The sequence below is a fragment of the Callospermophilus lateralis genome, chromosome 13, assembly GCF_048772815.1.
Source record: "Callospermophilus lateralis isolate mCalLat2 chromosome 13, mCalLat2.hap1, whole genome shotgun sequence".
NCBI lineage: Eukaryota > Metazoa > Chordata > Mammalia > Rodentia > Sciuridae > Callospermophilus > Callospermophilus lateralis.
The window spans coordinates 56,214,564-56,241,362 of record NC_135317.1 but is presented as its reverse complement, the minus strand read 5'-3'; the positions used below and the strand labels follow the sequence as shown (position 1 = coordinate 56,241,362).

General features: G+C 48.0%; 1 protein-coding gene across 1 annotated transcript in view; it reads right to left on the bottom strand.

The window, feature by feature from the left end:
- Positions 1-3,129: 3,129 nt before the first annotated feature.
- The window catches only part of Kif26b (kinesin family member 26B), a 471,784-nt gene continuing 448,114 nt past the window's right edge, over positions 3,130-26,799 (bottom strand). The window contains exons 11-15 of the mRNA XM_076831744.1: positions 26,186-26,348; positions 21,797-25,202; positions 7,483-7,685; positions 6,869-7,019; positions 3,130-3,731 (exon numbers count right to left, since the gene is read on the bottom strand). Coding sequence (XP_076687859.1) covers positions 3,583-3,731; positions 6,869-7,019; positions 7,483-7,685; positions 21,797-25,202; positions 26,186-26,348 — 4,072 coding nt within the window. The 3' untranslated portion in view covers positions 3,130-3,582. The remainder of the gene's footprint in view (positions 3,732-6,868; positions 7,020-7,482; positions 7,686-21,796; positions 25,203-26,185; positions 26,349-26,799) is intronic.

Below are 26,799 nucleotides of genomic sequence, written 5' to 3'. Positions count from 1 at the left end.
CTGATGAGTTACAAGTCAGGTTCTCTGATGCTCATAAGACTTCAGTTCCTGTTTAGAACCTAGCTGAGCCCCCCTGGCTGTGTGTGTGTGTGTGTGCGTGTGTGCGTGCGTGTGTGACACTTTTTAAAAAATCTCAGTTGGAATCCCTTCCCAGCTTGGGATCCTTGTTTGAGTTCACAGGACTCTCTGCATTTGCATCAAGTTCGCCCATGTTCAGAATAGCAATTGCAGATAAAACAACAGGGAGGTGTGCTGATTCAGATCTGGAAGAGATGAAAGTGAGAGACAGTTTCTCATGATGTCAAGAGGAATTCAAGGACAAGAAGATCAAAGGTTCCAGCTCTCAGGTCGGGATTTGAAAGCCCAGGATAAAGCAAACTATGGCTCCCTTGCAGCATAAAACACTATCGTGAAATGCAATGTGGATCTACTCCAGGGGAAATGATCTCTATTTCCCTTTCTTGAATCTCAGTTTTGTTCTGCTGGCAATGTTTCTACTTCACACTAAACTATTTGGAGCAGGAGTAGGTGGGATAAATTTCAGACAAGGAATTGAGTAAGGTTCATGCCTCTAAGTGTGACTTTCAAAGAGACATTTCATTTGTGTATAATGAAATAGAAATCAGTTCTCGGGTGTTCCCTTGGCCTTCTTGGGCTCTGTGTCACTAAAACCAAAAGGAGACCTGGAACCATCTCCCATCTGGACCCTAAGTGGCACCCTTTGGTTACTGGGGCTGCTTTGGATATAGTACCTTCTTTCTTATGCTCAAAGATCATCATCTGTATCGTCAATTCATAGAGCCAGGAACAAGCTCATCATAATGTCAAACGCATGACTTCTTCACATGATTTATCAACTCTTGGTAAAATAAAATGTTTGCAGTTAAGTAAGTAAAATAAGACAAGAAATAAAGAAAAGAAAAAAAAAGAAAGAGAATGGACAACAATTCCCAGGCAGTTGTTCTCCTCTACCATGGCCTACGGGATCCTGGGGATGTTCCATGATGGGATCTCTTGGGAAGTCAATCTGACTTGGTAAGATCACTGTGGGTAATACCAACCTTTTGTTATATCATGAAGTTGTTAAAAATGTATATAAACACATTTAGGAGGAAGCAAGCTGAAGGCCACTCCCTAGGAGATAATTCACTGTTCTGTTTGATCTCACTCCAGCGAAGGCACCAGGCTCTGTCAGTGACCTTCTAAAGGAAGTCACTGCAGCATGAGGACCTCAGGGCTAAGGGAGAATGTGGCGGTGGCAAAAGCCAAGCTCACTGATGATTACCAAATGTATTTGTTCACAACAGAAAAACAAAGCATACTCACCTTTGAAAATTCCTCAAAGAAAGGCTTTTCATGAAGTGGTGTATTTCAAACTAGCAACCCAAAGGGATACCAAAGGACAAACAAACCAACTCAAAGCACTGGCATCCCCAGGGGTCCATATGCTTCCGAGAATGTTGTTGTTAAGCAAGCCAATGCATGCAAGTACTGTGAGGCCAGAGATGGGCTCAGAGTCCCAGAACTCTGCAGAATGGGTTTGGGTTGAGGAGTGAGGGGAGGCTCTACTTCTAAGGTAACACACTTGTTTAACTTGTAGGATGCACAAAGAGGAAAATGACCCCTTTCACCAAATTTTAGTTCATTCAACTAGCATATTCAGGCAGATCTTGTGTGGGTACATTTGCATAGAAGCAGACTCTTACAGAGTGTGCAAAGCTGGACTCGTGACCCATGGAGTCAGTCCATGGGGCTGACTTCCAAAGCAAGAGAGCTAATGGGTCTTCTGTGCCCTGTTCTGATGAGTTACAAATCAGGTGCTCTGATGCTCATAAGACTTCAGTTCCTGTTTAGAACCTAGCTGAGCCCCGCTGGCTGGTGAGACAGCTGTGTTGGGCTACCAACACAGAGGCACAACCAACAAATGCAAAAGCTAATTTTCCATGGGGAGGAGCTTGGGCTGAGAAATTGGTTAGTGGGGACAACTAGCCTGGAAAGAGACTCATGAAGCTCAGCTGCATTTGAGGGCAAAGATGAACAGTTCTCAGTACCTCAATGCCCTAGGCAGTTCTGTGCCTCAAGTTTTTGTCCCTAACACAGGTATAATAATCCTGAAGGGAACTTTTGCAATTTGAGAATGAGGTTTTGGGAGCCAAGACCTGGATATTCATATTCATTCAACTCTACTCTGCCTGTCCATAGTTATGGGATTTAGGGAGGAGGAATGTCTCTCTGCCTTTGGGTGCCAAGCTTTAGGAAACAAGCCTCGTTCCCTAGGTGGTATGTAGGCTTCGGGACAGGGAAGAACTGAACTTCTTGCTCTCGGGCAGGACTCTGGATAACAGAAAAGCTGTGTGCTCCCTAGCCTCCTTCTCGTTCTACACCAATGTGATAGGAGTCTATAAGCACGTACCAGCATAAGAAGCCTCTCAAAAGTCACCACCCCTCTCCCCGGCCCCCACTGCCACTTCAATAAATCCACAAAACTCACAAACAAACAAATATGGCTCTAGTGAATTGATTCAAGCTTTCGATCCAGAGTCTTTGGAATAGAAATGAACATGAACTTGTTTTGAGGATCATTAAAACCCTGGATGGGTAGGGAAAGGATGAGGATGGGGGGCTGGATATGGAACAAATGCCTACCTACATGGAGAAGTCTGGCCCAGGTCACAAAGGACAACTTCTCCCTTAGAGATGCAAGCCCTGTCTCCTCTCCTGATGGCTCAAGTTCACTCACGCTGCTCCACGATCAGCTGCCCTCTGGGTCTGCTGGCCGACCTGCTGCTCGTGGGAGGAGGCACTGAGCACCACCTGCCTTTCCAAAACCTTTTTTTTTTTTTTTTTTTGAAACACACATTTGCTTGTGTAGATGAAAGTCTGTCTGTCCTGTTCGAGTGGCCTTACCAGAATCGTCATATAAGACAGTTAACATTTATTCATATGCAATACTGGTTAGGAAATAGCTCTACAAACACAACTTACTTACAAACAGCAAGTCAGAAATAGGATAAAACACCAAGAGAAAAACGAGCCATGAGTACATTTCAAAAACGTGTGGGATTTTCTCTTCTGTGGGTTTTGTTGTTTGCGTCTTGACTAGCACCATCTGTACACGAGAAGAGTATGAACACAAATGTTTGGGTAATCATAAAGATTTGCAAGGCACTTAATCCGTCATCCTGGGTCATCTTGTCGTGGGTGTTTTGTTTTCGCTTTCCACAGCAATCCTCCGTGCACCCTCCCCCTCACGAAAGCACGACAAGAGAGAGGTCTCTTTGCCAGCAGTTCTTATGTACAAGCAAGTTAAGTTCCTCAAAGTGCTTTTATTTCAGTCTCACGGGGCTCTGACGTCCCTTGGGCTTCCCATCATTCTCTCCTTCCACGTGTTCGGGGTTTGCACCTTCCCTACTTCAGAAAACAAAAGAAAACTCGCCTTCCGCTCAACGCTCCCTCCAGACTTGCCACCAACCTTCATCCTCATTCTATAGTCTTTGGGGTGCCGCCAGCACAGAGGGCCTGGGGGAGGGTGATGTCCCTCTGGGGAGTAAGGGGACTGGTGGACCGGGGATCTGCCGCTCCTTATCGGCGCCTGGAGGTGATGTCAAAGCAGGTGATCATCATGAGATGGGCCTTGCAGAAGTTGACGCGGCTCTCCAGGCGCTCGGTGACGCACTCCAGGGCCTCCAGGTACTCCAGGGAATCCAGCTCCAGCACCTGCTCCAAGTCGACTGCAAAAGAGGAAGGGCCTGGAGACTCCGGCAGGCGGGAAGAGCCATCCCAGCTGCTCAGCCCGGACCACAGGGCTGCCCCTATCTGCCCCTCTGTCCCCAGATCTGATCTCTTCACCTGTCTCCAGTGGCCTGGTATCCCTCCTCCCTAATCCTTGGCCTCTCAGCCAGTGGACTGAAACACTGGTTACCGGTTTTTAGATCTTTAACATTTTGTTGAGATTATTCTGAGAAATAAGGCAAAAATCTAGCTGCCCCCACCTCTGGCCATCTCCACCACGGCATCTGTGAAAGATGACGCCATTATTCTCCAGTAACCATGAAGAATGCAGATCTTGAAGCTGGCATGGGGCAAATCCCTCCCTTGTGATGTAAAGTGGCAAATCCCTCTGCCTCCTTAGATAAAGAGTGTTTCTCCCTCATATTCCTTCATGAGCATTTTGCATCTACCTCTCGGGCTGAGAAACCTGACCTGTCTCTGGTCTTCCTAGGCAGTCTCATGTACTCGATGATCATTCAGGAAATATAATAAATAGATCTAAATTGATAGGTGAGCTTCCTTAAGCTCAGAAGACAAGCTGACACTTAGGAGCAGGATGCCTTGCCTGACGCTCAGGCCTACAGGGGGTGAAAAGTTTGAGTCCTTCAGTTTCTGAAGAGCAAGTGTCTGCGGTCAACCCCACCTGGACTCAGTTTTCCTACCATGTTCACGGTGGCTGGGCAGAGGGGTGGGCTGCCTGGTACTAGCTCCAGAGGTGCTACAAGGAGTCCCCATATGGGAAGGACAGCAGGGACGGCCACCAAGGCTGGTGGAGTGGCCGTGGAATCCAAAGCAGGAGACTTGCGTTTCATTCCCAGCTGCTCCTCACTAGCTCTGTGACCTTAACTTCTGCAGGTACCATGTCCTTAAAAGTAACATGAGCATAATAATTCCTACCCTGCCTATCCTATCTACCTCGAGTTGTTGAGAAGAATAAAATCAAAAAGGAGATAACGAATGTGAACATGGTCTGAAAACATATGAAAACCATGTCATGCTACAGGACTATCAGGGACTGTAACGGAAGCAGACTGCTTTATACAGAGGGCATCCCTGAGAGCGAGACTGTGAGGACTTGGTCACTCAAGGTCACAGTTAATAAGGACCACAGCTGGAGGGAGACCCAGTCTAACAGGTTGAATGCCCGTCTAATATTGAAGAAACAACACCTCACTACACCATAACCCCCTCAGACCTCATCACTGGACCACCTCAAAAGCAGCATCAGATCTAAAAATTAAAAATAAAAATGGACCCAGCACATCTATTTCTGTGCCAAATCCTGCCGGCCACCAACAGGAATAGTCAGCATGCAGCCTCCATAGTTTTTTATTTTTTCCCCCATTCTTATTTTCCACTCATCTTAGAAAAACAATCTGCGCTTCTCCTTTCATGTGGCCTTCTGTTCCTTCTCTCTCTTAGCATCAAAAATACCTGATTCTTGACATATACGAAGGCAAGAAGGAATGTCTTCAGATGTTTCTTGGAAGCATCTGAAACACAGGTGTACTGAGGTGTAAGCCTGCTCCCTTCCTGGGGGAAAATGTGCTCTGTAAGACGAGGATCATTTTCAAGCCTGCCTTGGGCATAAACAGCTCTTGAAAAATAAAATGTTAATGAAATGTTAAAAATGAAGGGACTGTGGGGGCTGGGGCTGGGGTTGTGGCTCAGGGGTGGAGTGCTCTTCTAGCACGCGCGAGGCCCTGGGTTCGATCCTCAGCACCACATAAAAATAAATAAAGGCATTGTGTCCAACTACAACTAAAAAGATATTTAAAAAAAAATGAAGGGACAGTCTGAAGGGATGCCCCGGGATCTCAAAGTGTCCAGAGATTTATGGAAAAAAAAAAAAAAAAGAAAAAGAAAAGAAAAGGCAGGCACAGGTGGGAGAGAAATAAGCACTAGGCTCCATGTTTGTGCCCTGGTCAGACATTAGCTAATGTTCTGTCTTGTCTGCCTGTACTACCTTTGATAAAAATACCTTTGAAGGAAGAAAATTTCTAATAGAGGACTTCATTTCCCGTATCGTGCCTGCAGGCACAGGCTGTATTTGTGGGACTGTGGGCCTAGCCACAGATGCTGCATCCCCGAAGCAAAGAATGCTCTCTGTATTGGATGGTCACGAGAACCCACTGAGGTACTCGGGGGACATGGTACTACTCCATTTATTTGGAAAAGAAACCTGTCACAAGTGGCAGGCGCTGGGAAGAGCCGGGCAGCTGACAAACCCTGGCACTTTCTTTTTCACCCAGAATCATTTTACCCAATATTTTAAAAAACCAGCTTCTCTGGCACACAAATCTACGCCTCAGACCTCACTCGGGGGCTCTCCTCACTGCCATGGAACACTGGGAGAGGGGGACAGGCAGGGGAGGGGTGTTTTGAGAGGGGACAGAGGCAGCTGAGGGCTGGAGAGAAGAGCCAGATGGGAAACGGGGAGAGAATTTTAATGACAGTAGCATATTTTAGCCCCCAGATTGTGGGATTGCTTCCCACATCAGTGTAGTAGTTGGGACCAGATTTAAGTTTTATTTCGCACTAAATGGAATGGTTAGGAACAAATAAATAAGAGACAATTGAATCCGCCTCTCAAAGAGAACAAAATTGCTCTGAATCATTATTAGATGGTTACTGTCATCTGGGGCTTTCTATTAAATGGAAATGACACCAGGCTGCTCCTCTTGCTTTCTGGGTCCTCCGTGAGGCTTTACTACGGTCGTACATTCTGCCCTATCAAGAGCTCTATAAATTCATGTCTATTTCAGGCTAGATAAGCAGTGTGATTTTGTGGCCTAGGAGATTTGTAATACAGCCTTCATGTCTGGGTGATCTGCCACATGCAGGGGGGAAAAATCTCATTTTCAAGTGCTTTGGACTGAAACACATAAGAAATAATGTCGCAAGAGCAATATTCGCCACTCCTTTGCTGTTCCCAGCCCCTCCCACCTGCCCCAGGAGAGTAGGATTGTTCCCTCAGAGCAACCGTCTCCATCTGCCCCTAGATGAAGTGTGCCGAGGTCACCCTGGGTTAGGTGCCAGGCCTCTGTCACTGGGGAACCTGTTAGCCACAGTGATAGAAATGAACCATGGGCCTTACATTCACGGAGCCACTTGTTGGGGTCCAGCATCAGGTACTGTTTGGTCATCTCCAGCTCCTTCATCAGCCACTCGTACTTGGCTCTGACCTCTGCGATCCTCTGCTGGCGATGCTCCAGAATTTTCAGTTTTGCGTTAAAGCACATGACCTCCTGCACAGCGACCGAGAAGGAGAGGGGCAGTGTAGAGAAAAGAAAGAGATCCTTCTGCTCCTGTCCAGTCCACGTGACCTCTTCTAGAGAGGAACGCTTCTAAAGACCGTCCATGAGAAAGGAGCTGGTCCCTGGGAAGTCTGGGAGGGACTTCAGGGACCTCAGTGGGGGAGACTGTTGCAGGCTGTTCTTAAATGTAGAAAGCAGACGGTGTTCCAACTGGGCAAACGCTGGTCTGCATGAGTATGAAACCTCAAGACAAGGAGCCAGAAAAGCCCCCCAGACCACTGTGTCCCCCAGCATGTGAGTCTTTAAGGCATTTCAGGAGAGGACACAGAGTTCCCTCCAAAGTGTCCATCTCACTTTATGGGCCCACGGTCACCCACCTGCCCACAACAGAAGCAGGTCCCTTCTCAGGGCAGGACCCATGGGGAACCGCCCCCACTCCAGGAAATGGACTCACCTTGCTGGCGCCACCGCGTCGCCGCTGCAGGCGCTCCACATCGTCGATTTCATACACCTTGATCTCAAAGGGTTCCCCGAGGCCCCTCTGGGTGCTCCGCAAGGGGCCATCCACCCAGCGGACCCCTGTGCTGGTGGTGGGTTTTCTCACCGGGGAGGAGGTATCGAGGGACAATGCTGGGATGAGCCTCCGTCTCTGAGAACCTAGGGAGAGGAATAAGCCACGATTGATCCTTTTGCACTTCAAGTTTTTATATCTTTCTTTGATGCAAGAATGGGGTCATGGCAGGGACCCTGGGGTCACCTGCAGAGCTGCACTGAAATGCTCTGACCTCTCACCCCTGACCCCGGCACTCACCCCTGGGGCTTCACCTGGAGAAGCCCAGCAAAATTCCTGCTCAGATCTTAGAACCCCCAACGTACAGCCTAGAACCGTGAACTGCCCTGGTATGTGCTCGGCACAGGGGCATGTGCCACAAAGAAATAAAAGATAGATGCATGTTAGGGGAAAAAGGCCCCAGTATTTGATAGTGTGGTTATAGGATTTCCAGAAAATACTGTATATTTGTTTATAACAACAGCACTACAGTAAGCACAGACTGCATGCCAGACACTAGTCACCATGCTTGACGCACTATGACAGACTACTAGCTGACCCCAATACCCGTCTTCTTTTGTGTGTGTGTGGTTCTGGGGATTGAACCCAGGGCATCGCATATGCTATCTATGCAGCACCATCTTCCTTTTCTTCCTCAGCAAGAGACACCCTAATTTCAGCAGGGCACATGGCCAAATCCAGTGCAGACCATACCCTGGCATGGTTTTGACCAATAGGACATAAGTCAAAGTGGACTGTATAGCTGCTAGAAAGAATCAGCAAAAAAAAAGAAAAGCAAGCAGGTATCCTAGTCTCCCAGCACCCTGGAGACTACCACATGACACTAAATCTCTGTATTGTTGTAGGGGGTTTTCTGTCCTAGACAAACCTAGTCCTATCCAATATATACATAGTACCTCATTTAATTCTCACAGAAGAGGAAACTAAGGTACAAAGACCATTAGTAGCTTACCCAAGATCTCGGTGTTTCTTTGTTGAAAAAAAAATCCATTGCTCATATTTTCTCTCTCTCTCTCTCTCTCTCTCTCTCTCTCTCTCTTTCTCTCTCTCTCTCTCTCACACACACACACAAACACTAACAAAATCAGGTAACAAATGATTTCTCCAAAGGATGTATGGTTTGGATCATAAATGCACCCCAAAGGCCATGAGTGATAGGTTTGGTCCTCAGCAGGTTATGCTATTGGACATGGTAAAACTTTTAGGAGGTGGGACCTAGTGGGAGAAAGTTAGTTCACTGGGCATGTGCATTTAAAGGAGATGTTGGAACCTCGGTCCCTTTGCCCTCTCCCTCTCTTTGCTTCCTGGCCTACATGAGGTGATAGCTTTGATCCGCCACTGGCTCCCACCAGGCTGTGGCACCTTGCTACAGGCCCAAAGCAACAGGATCAAACTCTGAAGCCATGAGCCAAAATACATCTTTCCTACTTTTTATAGTTATTTATTTCAGGTATTTTATCATAGCAATGTAAAGCTAACTGACAAGATTTGTTGGGACTAAATACCACAGGATTTGGTACATATGAGCCAAAATGAGCATTTGAGAGGAGATGCTCATTGAAGATAAATATCCTTTTGATTGCCTGTCTTCAGATCGCTCATGCCAATTTGCGGAGATGGAAAACACACAAGAAGTGACTTGGGAATAGTGTACAGAGATGATCAGCTCCTTTGTGCCCTTAGAGGCAGGTCTCTAAAGAGATTTAAAACAAGCACTTGGACAGCAGGGCCCAGAGGCCCTCTGACCCAAGCATCATCTTCCTTATGACCAGTGTCATAAGCGAGTGAGCTGTGGCCTCCTGGCCTTCTGAGCACAGGGCCTGATATTTTCACCCATGTATGAAAGGGAACTTGCCTCTTGCTTTGAGAAACTAGAGTGTTTGATCCATTTCCCTGGTTTCTCTGCCTGTGGGAGGTTTTGGTGTCTCTGGATCTGTCTCCCTGGAACGAAGCTGATGTTAAAGGCTGGGCTGTGATCAGAAGGGGACAGGCACATCAGTGGCTCTCTCCTGGGCAGGAGGGTGTATGGGAAAGCTGACATAATCCCAATAGGTTCATCCTGAGGCTGAAGGGGGCCTGATCCACTGTGGCTCTGAATTTCTGACTCCCCCCGCCCCAGGATGACTAAAGAAGGTGAAGTTTGCCCGAAGCCTTTGTAGCTCCTCCTTAGGATAGAATGGATACAGAGACCCAAATAAAGTCAAATCTGAAAAAAAAAAATGAGAATGAGAAGGCGTGAAGTGCTGGCAATCTGAAGGCTGCAAGGCCTGGCAGTTTTCCTGGAGGACTTGGAGATGCCCATATTGTGCAGATTGCTTTGAACAGAAAGTACCTCTTTCCCAGTCTTTAGGCCCCTCCCTGAGGTGTGTGGAGAGGCTGGGTAGCAGCTGTTGGAGAAAACACCTCTGGAAAGGCATTGGAGATTCCAGAGTGTTCTGTGGCATTATCCCCATAATCCCATGTTCAGGGAAGTGAGAGGGGAGCCTAGTGGGCAGGGGTGGGCCTGCCTGCATCAGAGGCTGGGTGCTTCACATGCCATGCAGCCTCTGCACCCAGAATCTCCTCTTGGATCCTGCTAGAGGTCCTAGGGAGCGAGCACATGGGCTCCAGGAACTGGAGGTGTTAAACCATCTCAGGGTTGCTACTGACATCATAGCCAAGTGCACCCACGTGGAATTGCTCTTTTCTTTGGGTTCTAGGGACACTGAAGTTTATAAAGTGAAGTGAGCCCAAATAAAGAGTTAGAAACCCTCAGGTCAGTTGTAGGGAGGGTGGGATGGATGTTTGGGTCAGTGAGACTCCACAACTCAGAGGATTTATGGGTAACATTCCAGAAAGCCAGAAGTGACAAACATCTTCACAGACTCTTAACAGGAGCAGGTCTCAATGATCAGTGAGAGCAAGATGGCGGCCCCGAGGGCCACCATGCATAGGGTGCCGGGAAGCCCCATGGAAATGAACCTGAAGATGGGTCTACAGAGTTTGCTCCAAGCACACAATGGAGAGAAGAAAGTTTGTTGCTGCTGTTGCTCTTATTATTTCTAATGAATAGAGCTTCAGGAACTAGGAGATGGTCTAGGATTCATGTCATCAGGGATCCAAAATGAGAAGCATAGAGTATGCCACAGAAAGAAATCAGGACTGGGTTTTCCAAATGTGGTGAAATACATGAATCCACAGACTTAACCAGCTTAGAAAGCCTTGGTAGGAGAAACTCAAAGTCCATGCCCAGACACATGGATCACTTACAAACCAGGGATTAAGGAAAACACTTGGAGTCAACTAGAAGAAAACAATACCATTTTGGCAGACATGGAACCATTTAAACGACTGTGGAATTCTTATCAGAAATTAGGTAAGACAGAAGGCAACGAAGCAACATTTTTAAAGTGCCCAAAGGAAAAACATAGGGAAACCAAAATCTCATATATCAAAAATGTTCTTCAGAAAGGAAGGAAAAATAATTATATCTTCATATAAAACAAAGCTAAGAGCCAGCTGACTTGTTAACAAAAATAATTGGTGGTTCTTCAGACAGACAGAAAATGATGCTGGAAGGAACTTGGGCATCAGGGGTAAAGAGAAAAATAAAAAACAAATAACAAATATGTGGGTAAATAGAAGATGTTATTTTTCTCCTTTTGAGCTCTTTAAGATATGTTTTGACCATTGAAAGGAAAAACTGAGAACATATCTGGAGCTGAACAAAAATTAAAATACAACATATCAAAGTTTGTGCATGCAATGAAAACATTGCTTAGAGATTCGTAGCATCAAATGCTTATGTTAGACAAATAGAAAGTTCTCAAATCCGTAATCTAAACTTCTATTTTCAGAAACAGAAAATGATGATCAAAGTAAACCCAAAACCAGCACAAGGAGAAAAAAATAAACATGAAGACTAATATCAGTGACACTCTACAAACCTGTACAATGTGAATGAAATGGACAATTTCTGGAGAAGCAGGAGTTACCATAAGAACATGGACATTTAGATGGCTGGGTGGCCATCAGGGAAATTAAGTTCCTCATAGGAAAAGCTCCTAAAAGATCTTCAGGTGTAGATGAGATCACTGGAGAATTCTGCCACATTGGAAGAAGCATTAATACCAACTGTATACAAAGATTTCCAGGAAGTAGAAGAACGGGAACAATTCACAATGTATTTCATGAAGCAGGTTTTATGGGGCCATGAAACTAGAAAAGATGGTGCCAGAATAAAACCATGAAAGAAACCCAAAACCGACAGACCCAAGTCCATTGTGAATATAGATACAAATATTTCTACATCAGGCACTTTATGGACAAGCCTAGAAAGACAATATGATGGTATGGATTGACGTAGAATAATTATACAACCAAAGTCAACACCTATCGCTACAAACTCTCAAATAGGTAGGACCAGGGAGAGGTATGGGTTGAATCATATTCCTCAGAGACATGTGTAGGTTCAAAACTCCATACCTTGCAGAAGTGGCATTATTATGATGAAATTACCTATGATGGGGTCATAAGGGGCTAGGGTGAGCTCCTGGTTCAGCCTGGCTTGTGTCCTTATAAGGACAGCAGGGCAAGTTTTGATTCAGTGTGACTTAAGCCGTTCTATGACTATCTTCTCACCTGTTTAGTTGATATTTGTGGTGAAACATTTTCACTCTTGTACCTCTGAGTGTGGGTATGTCCTCAAGTTACGTCTTTGTGGTTCCCATTGTGGGGTTCCATTTAACATGAGAAAGGGACACCACCCTAGTGTGAATCTGCAGCAGGGGAACTTCAGTAGTGTAGCCAATGCTGCTGCTGTGCCTCTCCATCCTCGCCCCCTCAGCTGCTGATGTCACAATGTTATATGCAGACACACTGTGTGTTCAATACCATAGAATACAGTTGGGGTTTTCTGCTACATTATTCTCTTGCAACTTGTAGGAAAAAAAAGTGGCACTAGCTTTTACAATTGTCACGAATTTACTTTATCAGAGATCTTTCTGCCTTCATGGAGATCTGAGTTCCTAATCCAGTGTCTTTCAGGTCAAGCTGAGGGACTCCCCTCCCACAGGGCACATCTAGTGGGGACCAACTCCCTGGGCTCTTGTTTATCAGGTGCTGTGGTTGGAATGTACGTGTCTCTCCAAAATTTCTGTTGATGCTTCAGCCTCAACATAACAGCATTGAAAGGTGGGACTTCAGGAGGTAATTAGGGCATGAAGCTCCAACCCTAGGGATAGGATATGTACCTTAAGAGTGATTCTCCACCATGCACAAGGACCTGGTTCACTTCCCCTACACACACACACACACACGCACACACACACACAAGTAGGTTTGTCAAACTAGGAGTGGTGGCGTATGGTAGTGTTTTAATGAGCTTTTCCATCACTACAGCCAAGACACCTGACAAGAACAACATAGAGGAGGAAAAGTTTACCTGGGGGGTCAGGGGTTCAGGGGTCTCAGACCATAGATGGCTGACTCAATTGCTCTGGCCTGAGGTGAGGCAGCCCATGATGGGGGAGCCCAGCATGGGAAAGCTGCTCACCACCAGGCAGCAAAGAGGCAGAGGCAGAGACAGAGAAAGAAGGTGGGGCAAGGTCACAGGGATGAAGCACCCTCCCAGGTCATACCCCAGTGACCCACCTCCTCCAGCCATGCCCCACCTGCCTACAGTAGTCAGTCAGTCAGTCCATTCAATGAAGGATGGACTGATAAGATTACAGCTCTCCCAGTCCCACTGCTCCACTTCTGAATACTCCTGCCCTAGCACAGGACCCTGGGTGGGGGACACCTCACACACGAACCAGAAAAGGCGGTATCCTCTCTACGTGGGACACTGAGGCAGGATGGTCACACATTGAAGCCCAACTTGACAGCAAGTGTCTGTCAGGTGATGAGGAATACCCAGGCCAGAGTTAACTTTCTCCACAAAACATCTTTTGCACCCTACGCTCCCTTAATTTCACATCAGGTGTAGCTTTTAAAAGCCTCGATCTTTACTCGGTGTACACACACACACACTCACACACCATTCCTGTATTCGCTTTTCAACAAAATGCAGCCACTGATTTATGAGAAACATCAACCCCTTGGGCAAAGTAAATGTCTATCTCCTTAGTGTGCAAGATTTGGGAATGAAAAAAAAAAGAAGTCTGATCAATGGAGAGGGTAACTGCTCTTCCTCCTTACCTATCCTGAGAATGTAGAAATAACCATTCCAAAACTGAAGCTGTTAATGTGTGTGTGTGTGTGTGTGTGTGTGTGAGAGAGAGAGAGAGAGAGAGAGAGAGAGAGAGAGAGAGACAGAGAGAGAGAAAGAGAGAGATAGATAGATTGTGGGGTGGGGGTCTCAGTGTTTGGGCAGCACTGAGTAGCTCAGGCATTTCTAGGATGACCCTGCTAAGGATCTGTTTGTATGAGGAACCAAGGAGAGTTATAGGATGGGACAGTGTATTCATTATCCACTGCAGCTTAACAAATGATTGGGGAATCCTAGCCATGGAAACTCTTAACTCACACACTCCTCTGGATCAGGAGTCTAGGAGCAGCTTAGCAGAGTGATTCTAGCCTAGGTTTTCTAAGCTATCAAATGAGACTACAAATCATCTGAAGGCCTGATGGGGGGCTGGGACACCCACTTCTAGGTTCACTCACGTGACCCTTGGAAGAAGCTTCAGTTCATTGCTATGTGGGCATTTATGACATGGCAAATGGCTTCCCCCAGAGTTAGTGATCCAAGAGAGTGAGTGAGGGCAACTAAGACAGAAGCCACAGTGTCTTCTGTAACCTATTCTGCCTTATCCTATCAGTCACGGAGACCAACCTTGTTATGGTGTGGAAGGGGCCTACACAAGAGTGTGAATACCAGGAGGAAGGGACCGGTGGGGGCCATCTTGGAGTCTGGCTACCACTGATGACATGTGGTCAGATGGAGAACTATCTGAACAAGGACCACCCTGTGTGTCCCACCAACACTCACACGAGAGCATCACATGAGATGGGAGTGGAGATCACCCGGATGGACAGAGAGAAAAGTAAACAGGCCTGAATGGAGAGAGGCATTTCACTGGGTGATATCGATTAACAGAAATATCTTGAAAGCCAACAACTAATTCCCATTGCCTTCCTTGCGTTCCATCTGGCAATCTTTGGAACTTCCATCACTAGCTCACTCCTTCCCATTGGGAAGTTTACCTAATACTGAGTTCATTGTGCTTTGGGACCTATGAATAGCTTCTTCTGAATGTTAATGAACAGGAAACTTAGTTGTTCACAAAGTTTTGAATTTGGTTGCCCTTCCATCAATTCCATGAATGAACTGACATCCAATTATTATACCTACAATTGAGGATCCCTCCAAAGGTACACTATCATGGTTTAGATATGAGGTGTCCCTCAAAAACCCATATGTGAGACAAGAACATTCAGAGTTGAAATGATTAGGCTACGAGAGATTTAACCAAATCAGTGCATTAAACCAATGATATAAATTAACTGGGTGGTTAACTATAGGCAGATTGGGTGTGGCTGAAGGGGTAGGTCACTGGGGGCCTGCCTTTGGGATTTGTATTTTGTTTCTGGTGAGCAGAGCCCTCTCTGCTTCCTGGCTGTCATATCCTGAGCTGCTTTCCACCACCATGCCCTCACTTTGGGCCCAGAAGTATGGAGTTGGCAGACCGTGGACTGAACCTCAGAAACCATGAGTCAAAATAAACTTTTCCTCTCTATGTTGTTCTTGTCAGGTCTTTTGGTCATAGTGATGAAAAAGCCACTAAAATACCCACAATGAGCCTGATGTTGGTGATGACAGAGAAAATCAAGGACAGGGGCAGAGGTGATGTAGTCAGGGTAGAGAAATGGAGTTTAATGATGTGGAGGATGTTTCATAGGCAGAGATGGTGTCCTTCCTTTCCTCTAAAGGACCCAGGGAGCAATGACATTGGCATGCTATGACATCATGTGGAGAAGACTGGCCCCAGGGTCTGGTCTGGTCCCCATGTAAAGTGCTTGGACTTTCTGCAAGGTCTACTATATCCACCTTGTAAGCAGATGTTTCCAAGTTTTGCTGGGCACAGTGTACCACTGACCATTCCTACCAGATTGCTGGTGGGGTCTGGGCAGAAACCATGGCCAGTGGGGCACCCCAGCCAGACAGGAGTCTCGCAGCACCTGCCTGCTGGTTCTGTGATGGCGCACGGGAAATCAGCCTCCTTCTAATGCTAGAGGATCAGGATGTCTCTCTTCCTGACCACTTTCTGCTCAAACAGCACAGCACTTGAAAAATCCAGAATGTAAAGAAATACTCAGGCTGATAACTGCCAACATAACTTTGCTGCATGAAATGTCCCAGGTTTGGCCTGAGTAAGTCACTGCTGTTACTTTCACAAAACTTTCAACCAGACCATTCCCACTAAATGGAGGCTGAACCCTCTCAGTCCTCCCCTTCTGGGTTTGGCCACCAGCGATATTCATGACCCATCGAATTGAAGATGTGACTGCCTAGAAAACATGGGCATTTGGAGCACAGAGGCCTCACAATACTCTCCAGGCATGTACTTCTGTCTATTTCCAAACGCCTGTCTCTAGGATGGGAATCTTCCAGCCTCAGCTTTCCCCTTCATCACCCTCCGCATTCTGGGTCAAGGTGCAGGCACTAGGAGATCAATGAATTGGAAAGCATGAAACACTTATGTAGAAAGGAAACCACAGACATGGAGGAGAGTGAGAGAGTGAGAGAAAGGGAAAGAGGGAACATGACTCTCTATATGTTCTTCCTGATCTGCAAGAAGCCAGCTCCCTGGAATACTAGATGATGAGTCGAATGAGAAAGATAGATGAGAAGGAGGCAGGTACCCCAGGGCCTCCCAGGTCCCCTCTAGGCAGAGCCTGAGTTTCCTCGCACACTCTCTGTGACTCTCAGCCCTGTACCCGGGACCACATCATGCCTTCTGCCCCATTCCAGGGTCTGACTCTTAAAGAGCTTCCTTGGTGCCTTAGGGAGTCAATCAATCCCCCTCCCCACCCCATAACATATTCAAAAAGGTCCTCTCCTCTCTCTCTCCAGGTTCAGCCTCTTAGAAACAGTTTTGAAATCTTAAATCTGCCAGGAAGTGACTCTCCTTCCTCCAGTTTTCATTAAGCCCACGGCCACTGTGTTTCTGGAAACCATTAAAACAAAACCAGGACACGCACGTGAGAACCAAATGAGAACCAGAGCAAACCGCGGTGCTCTCAGGCACTGGCGAGGGGCGATTAGTCACAGATACTTGTGTAGCGCTCTGTGAACTGAACCCGGTATCCCTGGAGCTCAATTCACTACAGGTGGCAAATCACAACCCACAAGATGGGCCCATCAGTCAGTAATGTTTATCCGACACCAAGAGAAGGGAAGACACGTGATTGGTGCTTTTTTGACAAAGGAAATAGGAGACTAGACTCAACATTTCAAGCACTTATCACCAATAGGACAAGATAAGAAAAATATATAGAAAAGAAATATGAGCTGAATTTTAGGGATATGCTGCCAACCAACCAACAGATGCATCAATCAGTGGTATTCAATGGTAACCTGCACCTGCTCAGTGCTGAGTTTCAGGCAGGCTGAGGCAGGGGCAAACAGCACATGTAGAAGCTCGTGTCCCATCAGGTCAAGGCCTCCGTGTGTCTCAGAACCAGCAGGGGTTGCTTCTCTGTGGGCAGAGCCTCCCTCACCCTGGAGCTTTCTGGATGCTGGATCGCAGCAGGCCTAGGCTCCCTGCAGTAGGTATGAGATTCATTCAGGCCAAGATGCTCATCTAATTCTTGGCCTTTCCTCTTCAGTTCAGGGAAAGAAGACAAGAGGGCAGGGTGGAATGAAGGACCATGGGAAGAAGATAAAGAGGCTCTGGGTGATGATTGAGGTGAGACTCAAGAGGGAGGTGGTAGTGTTAGGATAGGGGCCTTGGCCGTTGCTACCTTGGCATCTGTCACAAGTCACCTACTGATAGACTCTCAAAAAATTACATGCCTTCGTCTGGGACAGACATGGGATTCCCCTCTTGGGCTGGCTGACAGAGCTCTAATACATAGCCCTAGGCTGTATACAATTTCACATCACTGACCACAGAGGGGCCGGCTAGGAACTGTGGAAGGATGAATGAAAAATCCATCCATTAAGTAACTTAAAAGTTTCTCTCACGGCTTCCTTGGTCAAGAACCTGTAATGACTCCCCACTGCCATCTATAATAATATATATTCTTATTTTACTTTTAGAGACTGATATAGAGTATAAGATAGTGGGCACTTTTATTCAGTTCCTGGATGGTCAATGAGTATCTTTCTTAATCTGGGATTGCATTTTGTAGTCTCTCCCTCAGTCTCCAGTGCCTTCCACCCCTTCTGCCTGTGAAAATATCAGGATCCTTTAAGACCAGGCCCCGGCCTGGTATTTCCCTGCAGCCTTCTACCATTGCTCTGACTCACAGAGTCCTGCCTTTACCTAAAATACCTGATATGCTCATGTCTGTACTCTCCAATCACACAGGGCAGCCCTCAGTCCCTGACCCCCGCCCCCCGCTGTTCTCTATTTCATGCTTTTCTTCCTTTCTCTCTAATTAAATTACAGACTCCTTACAGTCACCTTGTAATTTATGTTGCTGACACTCCTCCCTCACTGGAACCTTCTGTATCACTGAGCTCTAGGAGTGCATGCCTGCTGAATGCTTAACAAGTGCTGTGGTGTAATTTTGGGTATAACCCCAAAGCCCATATGTTATGGGCCTGGTCCCCAGCCCGTGGCATGACTGGGAGGTGGTGGAACCTTCAGGAGGCAGGGCCTAGTAGGAGGTCTTGTGTCACTGGGATATGCCCTTGAAGGGGATAATGAGGATCCAGTCTCTCTCTCTCTCTCTCTCTTTTTTTTTTTTGCTTCTTGGCCACCATGAGGTAAGTGGCTTTGCTTCACCACACACTCCTCACTATGCTGTGTTGCCTAAAGCAACAGGCCTGTTTGATCAGGGACCAGAATCTCTGAAACCACAATAAAAAAGTATACCTTTGCTCTTTTTAAGTTGATTGCCTTGGGTATTTTGTTACAGTAATGGGAAACTATTAGATATAAATAAAATAAAAAATAAAGCTCATTGACAATGGGTTGCCTTATGAAAAGGATGTCATATTGCCATCAATATTCTTTGTATTAATTGACATAGTCTCTTATGATGTGGGCAGCAGGCAGACCATGGCTATTATCTACCAAATCCCTTACTTAATTTGTACATGAGAAAACTGAAGCCCAGAGTGGCTAATTATTTCTGAGAGATCACACAACTCAAGATCCCATGTCTTCTACTTTCTGGATTAATCTTCTCACTGCACCATTCCACACAAAGACCACAAGAATAAGCCTGATTATGTACACTCTTCACTAATAACATGGGTCTCTAGGAATGAGGCTGGAATAATGAACTGTGGTGATATTTGATGGTTTCTATTGTTATATGCATCACAAGGAAATCAGAGTGCTCACCGTAATTTACCCAATGATAAAATTCTAGTTCCTTTTTGTTAAGCAAATAACCAAAGCATTACAATTTTCCAAATTCAAAAGCCATCTCAAATAAAAGACAACTGCCTGTCTCATCTCTAGTAATGGTAAACATTAGCCATCTACTTAGGAATTTCCTTTGAAGGGTTTTATGGTTTCTCCTAAAGAAGTGGTTTTTAATGGATGCTTATCACACCTGACAGCCAGCATTTCTCTTAATAATAATCATAAACAAGTGAGACAAGGTCACCTAACCTGAAATGAGCTCCACTTCACCACCAAATCCATCATGGAGCCCTGGATCTGTGGCAACAGATCACAAAGGTCTGATGCTCTGGGCACTCCATATGAAATCCTATCTCTAGCACCTACCATCGCTTTTTAATTTCATATTATTTCCTCCAAAGGCCTTACCTAAAAAGAGACCCTCAAAGGACAGCACCTGTGAAAGGACTCAGCCCTGAGCAAGGTCATGTGCAGAACCTGTGGCCACTCTCCAAGGAGCTATTGTGCACATTTGTTTCTTTCACATCTTTTTCCTCCTCTTTGTTCCACTATAACAGGCAAACCAATAAATTAAAGTCTTGAAAGAGAATAAAAAGCAGTGAAAGAACAATTAATTCAAGGTGCCTTAATTAGAGAGAAGTAATGAAAGCACTCTCTAACACTAAAACACAGATGACCACATAGCAAATGTCACTCAATTGTCTGGATTTGAAGATCAACACTGGGTAGGTTGAAATAACGGGGTTTGTCAGTCAAATACTGGGAAGGCAAACAGATATTTCTTCCCCACAAAGATAGTGGTGTAGGGCTGGGGTTGTGGCTCAATGGTAGAGCACTTGCCTAGCATGTGCGAGGCCCTGGGTTCGATCCTCAGCACCACATAAAAATAAATAAGTAAAATAAAGGTATTGTGTCCAACTACAATTGAAAAATAAATATTTTTAAAAAGTGGCATAGATAAACTTTGTTATGTTTAGTGACTAATATCAACACATTGTAATGCCCTTGGCCCTTGATGATAGGACACAGCAGCTGTTTTGTTTTACTGAGTAGCTTGTCACTTCCAACTTGTCTTATAGGGGGTTCTGCTCCAAAGTCTGTTGCTGAAACTAAGGCGGGTGAAGCAGAGCACAGACCAAGTGCATCAGATGCTGAAACACCCACCATTGGAAAATAAAGACGTCAAGGTGCTGACAGCCATGAAGTTTTCCAAACATGCTTAGAATGTAACATCCTCACTGCCATGTTCTGTGAGTTGCAATGGGGTGGGGTGGGCTGGTGGGGCATCTGGGGATGTAAAACTGCATGAATGCATGATCCCTAAGGCCATTTCTTTGATTTGAGGAAGACAAAGGGTTATGATGTGCTCTGATCAGAGTCCTTTTATCTGGATTGGAACATTCCAGAGCTGGAACTCACTGGTAGTGGAATAGGGAAAAGTAATGTCATGACTGATAGAAAAAGTCTGTGGAGCAGGTGCTGCAGATGCAGCTGGCACAGTAGAAAAAAGAACCCCCTTTCTGAACATCACCCCATCTTTTAATCCCAAATAGGCTGTTGACACCCATATTCTGCAAAGCAGTGGCTTCTGAAGAGCATAGAATTCCACAGAAGGGGGAGGGGTGGCAGAGGACAGGCCCCTTGCCACCAGCAATTCAACCAAGGCACAGAATTGCATTGCATTTGGGGCTTGGCATTATTCTTTTTTTATTTGAATGCTGAGGCTAAAGAATGAATGAGGACGATTTCTTTAGAAGTCATTGAAGAATAGAAATGATTCCAGGCAAAATTCTCAAGTATCTCGTTATTCCTGATAACTTTTGCTTCTGTCTCCCTGCTTCCTTCTCTCCTTCCCGTCTTTCACCTCACCTACCCCATGTGTACTTCAGTTCTCTTCTCCTTGCCCACCAGAACTAACTGTTACATGTCACACTAAACTCTAACAAACATGTCAGTGGTTTTCCTGAGTTCTGGAGTATTGCCTTTTGACAACAGATTCCTGGAGATGGCAAAGACTCCTCCCACCACAGTGGTGGTAGTGCATGAGTGGGTCTATACGGTGTGGCACTGTGTGTGTGAACAGAAGAAGTGCAACCCCTTCGGCTGGAGTCCACACCTGACTGTCTATTACTGTCTTTGGGGTTGGGAGTGGAGGAAGGCTTCTCCTACTGCACCTTCAATGAATCAAAGTATGCTCCATCCCTGGGAGAGGCTGCCAAGGTCTTGGAGACCATCAGTCCCACATACAGGTTTCTATAGTCCTGAGGTCAGGGAACCTGATCTGATCTCTCAGATACCTCTAAAAAGTAGTACAGTGCTTGAGCAAATAAAGCCATGGCTCAGGGACCAGGTAAGGAGATGCTATGGAGGAAGAGCCAGCTTTGGGCCTTGATTCATGGATGCTCTTGGGCATCCAGCACCCTGGCCTTTCCCCCTGCTGAGAGTGAGGGCCGGTGGCATCCTCAAGGTCTAATGATGCACATAACAACAAGTTTTTACAATGAAGCCTTCTGCGGTTCTATCCCTAGCCAAGACCTACAAGTGACAGGATATCAGAAAGGAGAGATGAGACCTCAATCCCCAGATCCTGGAGGTCCCCTCATCAGAGGACAGGGGAGCAGTGGACCCCATACACACCTGCCCTTTACCTCCCTGGGACCCTGTCCCCAAGCGCCTACCTGAATTGGACCGTTTCTTTGGGGTTTTCAGGCTCCGGCACCTGCCGCCCACAGAGCTGCTGTTCTCGCTCATGGAGTCCTGGGCCGAGGACGCGCTGCCGGTGGCCTCGCTGTCCCTCATCATGCTCTCGTAGCCGCTGCTGCCACCACTGTGGTAGAAGAGGGCAGTCTTCCCCATGGCCGGCGGGAGCTCCCCGCTCAGCACGCTGCTGTTGTCGCTGCCATGCCCGCTGCTGCACCGGTGTGGCTTCCGCGGTGGGGTGATCTTGCTGTAGGGCGAGGGCAGTAGGTGCGCTGCTGCAGGCTTGTCCTCCGCGGGAGCCCCACTGCGCTCCTCCACCTCGGGTCCAGCTCGCACCTGCAAACCCCGGGCGCCCCCATTCCCCTGCAGCAGCTCGGAGATGCGCCCATTGACTGCTCTCAGCGGCAGTTTGGAAGCCAATCCAGAGCTTCGGTTCCTGCTGAGCGACTGGGTGGACCAGGACATGTGCTTCCCGCTGGGGGGCACGTTGGAGCTCTGGCCCACTGACTGAGGCAGCGACTTGGTGGAGAAGCTGAGGGTTTTGGTGGTGGGGGTGGACAGGCTGCGGGCTTTGGGGCTGGCCAGGAGGAGCTTGCTCACGGCTGAAATCTTGGACTGGCTGGCCTTGGGCGACGCCCCTGCTGACTGGGTGGCGCTGCAGCTGGGTGGTGAGGCCCCTGCGCTGCTGCGGCCCAGGCTCCTGCCAGCTCGGGGCATGGTGCTGTCTTTGCCGGCGTGCAGTCGCGAGCTCATGGAGGACAGGCTCTCGGCCCTCTCCAGCGACAAGCATTCGTAGTGGCTGACTGTTGTTCTGCCAAGAGAGTTGGTCCTGCTGGCCAGCTGCTCCAGCTTGGCGCTGAAGAGCTTGCTGCTGCTACTGGCGTCCTTCATCTTGCTGCTGGGCTCATCAGGGAAGCTGGCCAAGAAGGTGGCTGGCTGGTTCAAGGGGCTGCTGGTGCTGCTGCTGCTGGCACTGTGCTGGGGGCTGGCCCGGTTCTTCTGGTCCAAGCTGGACTTGCGGACAGGGGGCAGAGGGGGAGTCCCTTTAGGCCGGGCAAGAACACAATGCTTGGGTGAAGCCACCTTGCGCTCCAGGGTTGCCTTAGAGGCCTGGGTGCCTGATGCTGTCCCCAGGCCATTGGTGTCGGCACTGCAGTGGTAGAAGAAGCTGTCCAGCTCCTCGTGTCTGCTGGCTTTCTGAAATGCTCTAGGAAGGCTGCTGGATTTCAGGCTTTTGCTGGAATGCATTGGGCTCTGGGCCACCAAACCAGGCAGAGCCATCTCACAGCCATCCACAACCCTCTTGAAGTTGTCAGTCACTGGGGAGGCAGATACCTCTCCACTGCTGCTGCTGAGCCTGTCGCCCGGGCTGGGCTTCCTATCCTGTTCTTGCTCTGGTCTGGTCTCAGGCTTAGTGGGGCCTGTGGCAGTCTCATATCTAATCCCTTCTTCACTGGGAAAAGCATTCTCTTTTTTCACTTCCTCTTCTCGTTTCAGCCAGGGGTCCTCAAATTTCATCTCTTTCTTTGCACTGGTTTCTTTACTCTCCTGGGACGGGGCTGCTCTGGCAGCTGTTTTGGAGATGGCAGTAGAAGTCTCAGGCTCTTGAACGTTCCGAGGGCTCATGGCGATGCAGGGGTAAACCGTGATGTTGGTCTTCATGGGGATGTACCCTTCGCAGTTGCTCAGGTTGGCTGTATTAGAGATGGTGACCATGGCCTTGCCCAGTGTGGATATTTTGCAGCTTTTGATGGGGGTGGCTTTGTTGAAAGAGTCTTCCCCGACCTCAGACAAGATGAGCAGGTTGTCAGGGCCTGCCTTGGGCTTCTCTCTGCACACCACAGCAGTGTTCTGGATGCTGCTAACAAACTCTGAGGCTGGAGGTTCTGCCATGGCCTCCCCATGCCCAAAACATGTCTGGGCTATGAAACTGTGACATGATTGTTCGCCATCACTGCCGGCGCTCATCTCACTTAGCCAGGAGCTGATGGAGGATCGCCTGCTGCCTGTTTCCCGGGCCTTCCCATCCAGGCTCAGCTTCGGAAGGGGCAAGAACTGTGTGATGCTCACCTCAGAGACGGGAGCCATGCTGGAGTAGCCCTCCAGATCCTCGCTGATGCTGCTGATGATGCTGACGGGCCGGGAGCCTGAGGCTAAGGCCTGCACAGAGCAGTCGCTATTGAAACTGATGATGCTGGTGGGGCGGCCACTGTCCAGGACCCCACTGATGGTTAGCTCCTCCACCAGCGTGAACACCAGCTCGTCCTCCCCGTTCAGCTCCAATGGCTGCTGCACGGTCACCATTGTGGTGCTCAGGATCTCCTTCTTGGAGTCTGGGGGAGATGCTGCCTGATGCTCATCCTCAACAGGGGTTTCTGGGAACCCCTCACTTCCAGCAGACATAGATTTCTTCAAAACCTGGGGGCTCATTCCAACCGGAGGGGTACGTACCTCAGGCTGCAGCAAGGACTCGCTAGAGACCATGCCAGAATCCTTGCTCAAGGGTGGCAGTGGGGCAGAGGTTGGCAGGACCCCCTTCTGGGTGTAGACTTTGCATCTCTGGGAAGGAGAGCTGGGGGGTTTGTACTCAGAGGTCTTGGACAGGCTGGCAATGCCCAGCCGGGGGGAGCCCATGGGCCTGGGCTTGCCCTCCATGAAGCCACAGGAGTTCAGGCTCTCTCGGCTGCTCTGGAGGCTGGGGCTCTGCACCATCTGGCCGCTGCTGCCTGGGATGCTTCGGGGTGAGGCTGGGGTGGGGCTGCTGCTGCGTGCTGTGGCAGGCACAGGGGAGTGATTCCTCTGCATCTTACAGGCCAGGTTGTCTGTGCCTTCCCGATCAGTCAGCTGGCCATCTGACCCATTGTCTTCCTTATCGGACTCAGAAAGTGAGTTTGCCCCAGCCACTTGGCTTAACGAGGGGCATTTGCTCGCTTGCTCTGCCCCAAACTGTACAGGCAGCTCTTCAAAAGGAAACTTACTGGGCTCCTCGCTGCCATCAATGCAGTCTAGTCTCTCTTGCAGCTCAGCAAATGTGTTACACTTCAAGCAGTCCCTTTCTGATTTGCTGGCTGCAGCCTCTCCTGCCTCTGTGGGCCGGCTGTCACCTCTGGTCTTCTGCAGGGCAGGCACAATGGGAACAAAGTCTGGGGGGCCCTCATTGTCAGTGAGCTCCTTGTCGGAGAGGGCTGTGCCATTAGGCCCGATGTAGATGACAGTGTCACAAGACTGCTCGCTGCTGGAGGAGTAGTCAGGATCACTGGACAGGTGCGCAATGGGGAAGTCGGGGTCCACCGTGGCTCTGGTATGGAAGGGTCTCAGCTGGGTGGGCCTGCGCATTCTGCCTTCCTCACAGGAGCTTTCTCCACCAGAGGAGCTCGACGTGTACTATGAATGGGAGAACAGTTAACATGTGGCGCCTCTGAGACAGCCCTCCCAGGGAGCCTGACACTATGTGGTACATGGTAGAAGCCACTGACTCAACAGGAGCTACTGAAGGTCCTCCTGGTTGACCTCCCGCATTGAAGAGCGGAACCATGACTCCAGTGGGCCAGGCCAGAGTGCCCACTGTTCCACATCTTAGCTGTATGTGCTTAAGATAATCCCTATTTGGCACACTGAGGAATCAGAGGCTGCTCAGGAGAGGAGATTCAGTCCCCCTCTGACCTCTTAAGGGCTATTCTGAATACAACCAACAGAACATTGGTTGGGAAACCCTGTTTTATATTCCATCCCCCATTAAAAAATACATAAAGGAGAAGGAAAGAAAAGCCCTCCCACATGTTAACCACTGCCCCCCCCCAATCTGCGTGGCCACAACCACCATGGTCCTCTCAGGCAAGCTGCCACTGTCCAGGGTTTGCTTCTGCCAGAGGAAAGGAGCCCAGTGGCATCTAGCAGACTCGGTATCAAGCAGAAAACACTGAATTAACACGACAATTCCAGCAGCCAGGAAATCACTCCTGAACATGGGAGTGGGCAATAGGGTCACCTGAACAAGAAGTTAATAACCCTCTTTAGAGTTGACTCATTGAAGGACACAGTCTTCATCTACATAGGACCCAGTCAGGCAAGAGAAAAACTGAGTAATTTCCATCTTTCCAACATTTTTCATCTCAAAATCTATCTAAAACATGCCAAAAGCACTACCTGTCAGGGGTCAGGCTGGATGCCCAGGGCCAGCAGAAGACCTGACTCTCTCTTATCAGTGGGAAGGTTTCCCTGCCCTGAGGTGGGGACCACAACAGTGATGCTTTCACATGCACCCCTGTGTTTGGGGATCAGCAATATTGATTTGGCTCTCTCTGACCCAGTACTGGGGCAAGGTTCCAAAGCTCCTTTACCCACTGCACCCACTGTGAACTGCTTACCTTCGTCTTCTTCTTCTTCATCCTCAAGACCCTTGATGCGATCTGGATGGTAGACAGGGTTTCTGCATAGTTCCCAGCTGCGGCAGAGATGTGAGCGATCATGGTGGTGCGACAGTTCATGTTCCCCAGAGACTCCCGAAGCAGCATGGTGAGCTTGCTCTCTCTGCCAAACAAAGTGAATTAAGGCTGCATTAGTGGGCCATGCTTCACATGGACTGTCAGGGTAGGACTTTAGGTCTGTACATGGTTATTTTGTTGTGGTTGGTATTTTTTTCTTCCTTTTTTTTTTTTTTTTTTTTTTTTTTTAATGGCATACCAATTAGCATCATTTTCCAGCATGGGAGCATGGGGCTATTTGTGGTTGGCAGCTGAGCAAGTGCTTCTTACTCCAAAGATGAAATTCATGCAAACACCTCCCTGGGCACTTCTGTCCTGGCTGTGATGGGGTGTTCCTGTGTGTCTGTGTGCATATGACATTGCATATAATGAGACCTGGGAATAGAAATGGGAAGAGGGATCAGGAGAAAATGACTTTGTGACCAGTGACTCAGTGTGCTATCTGCATACACTGCCTTTCTCTGCAAGTTTGTGCACACAGGCAATCCCTGTAACAA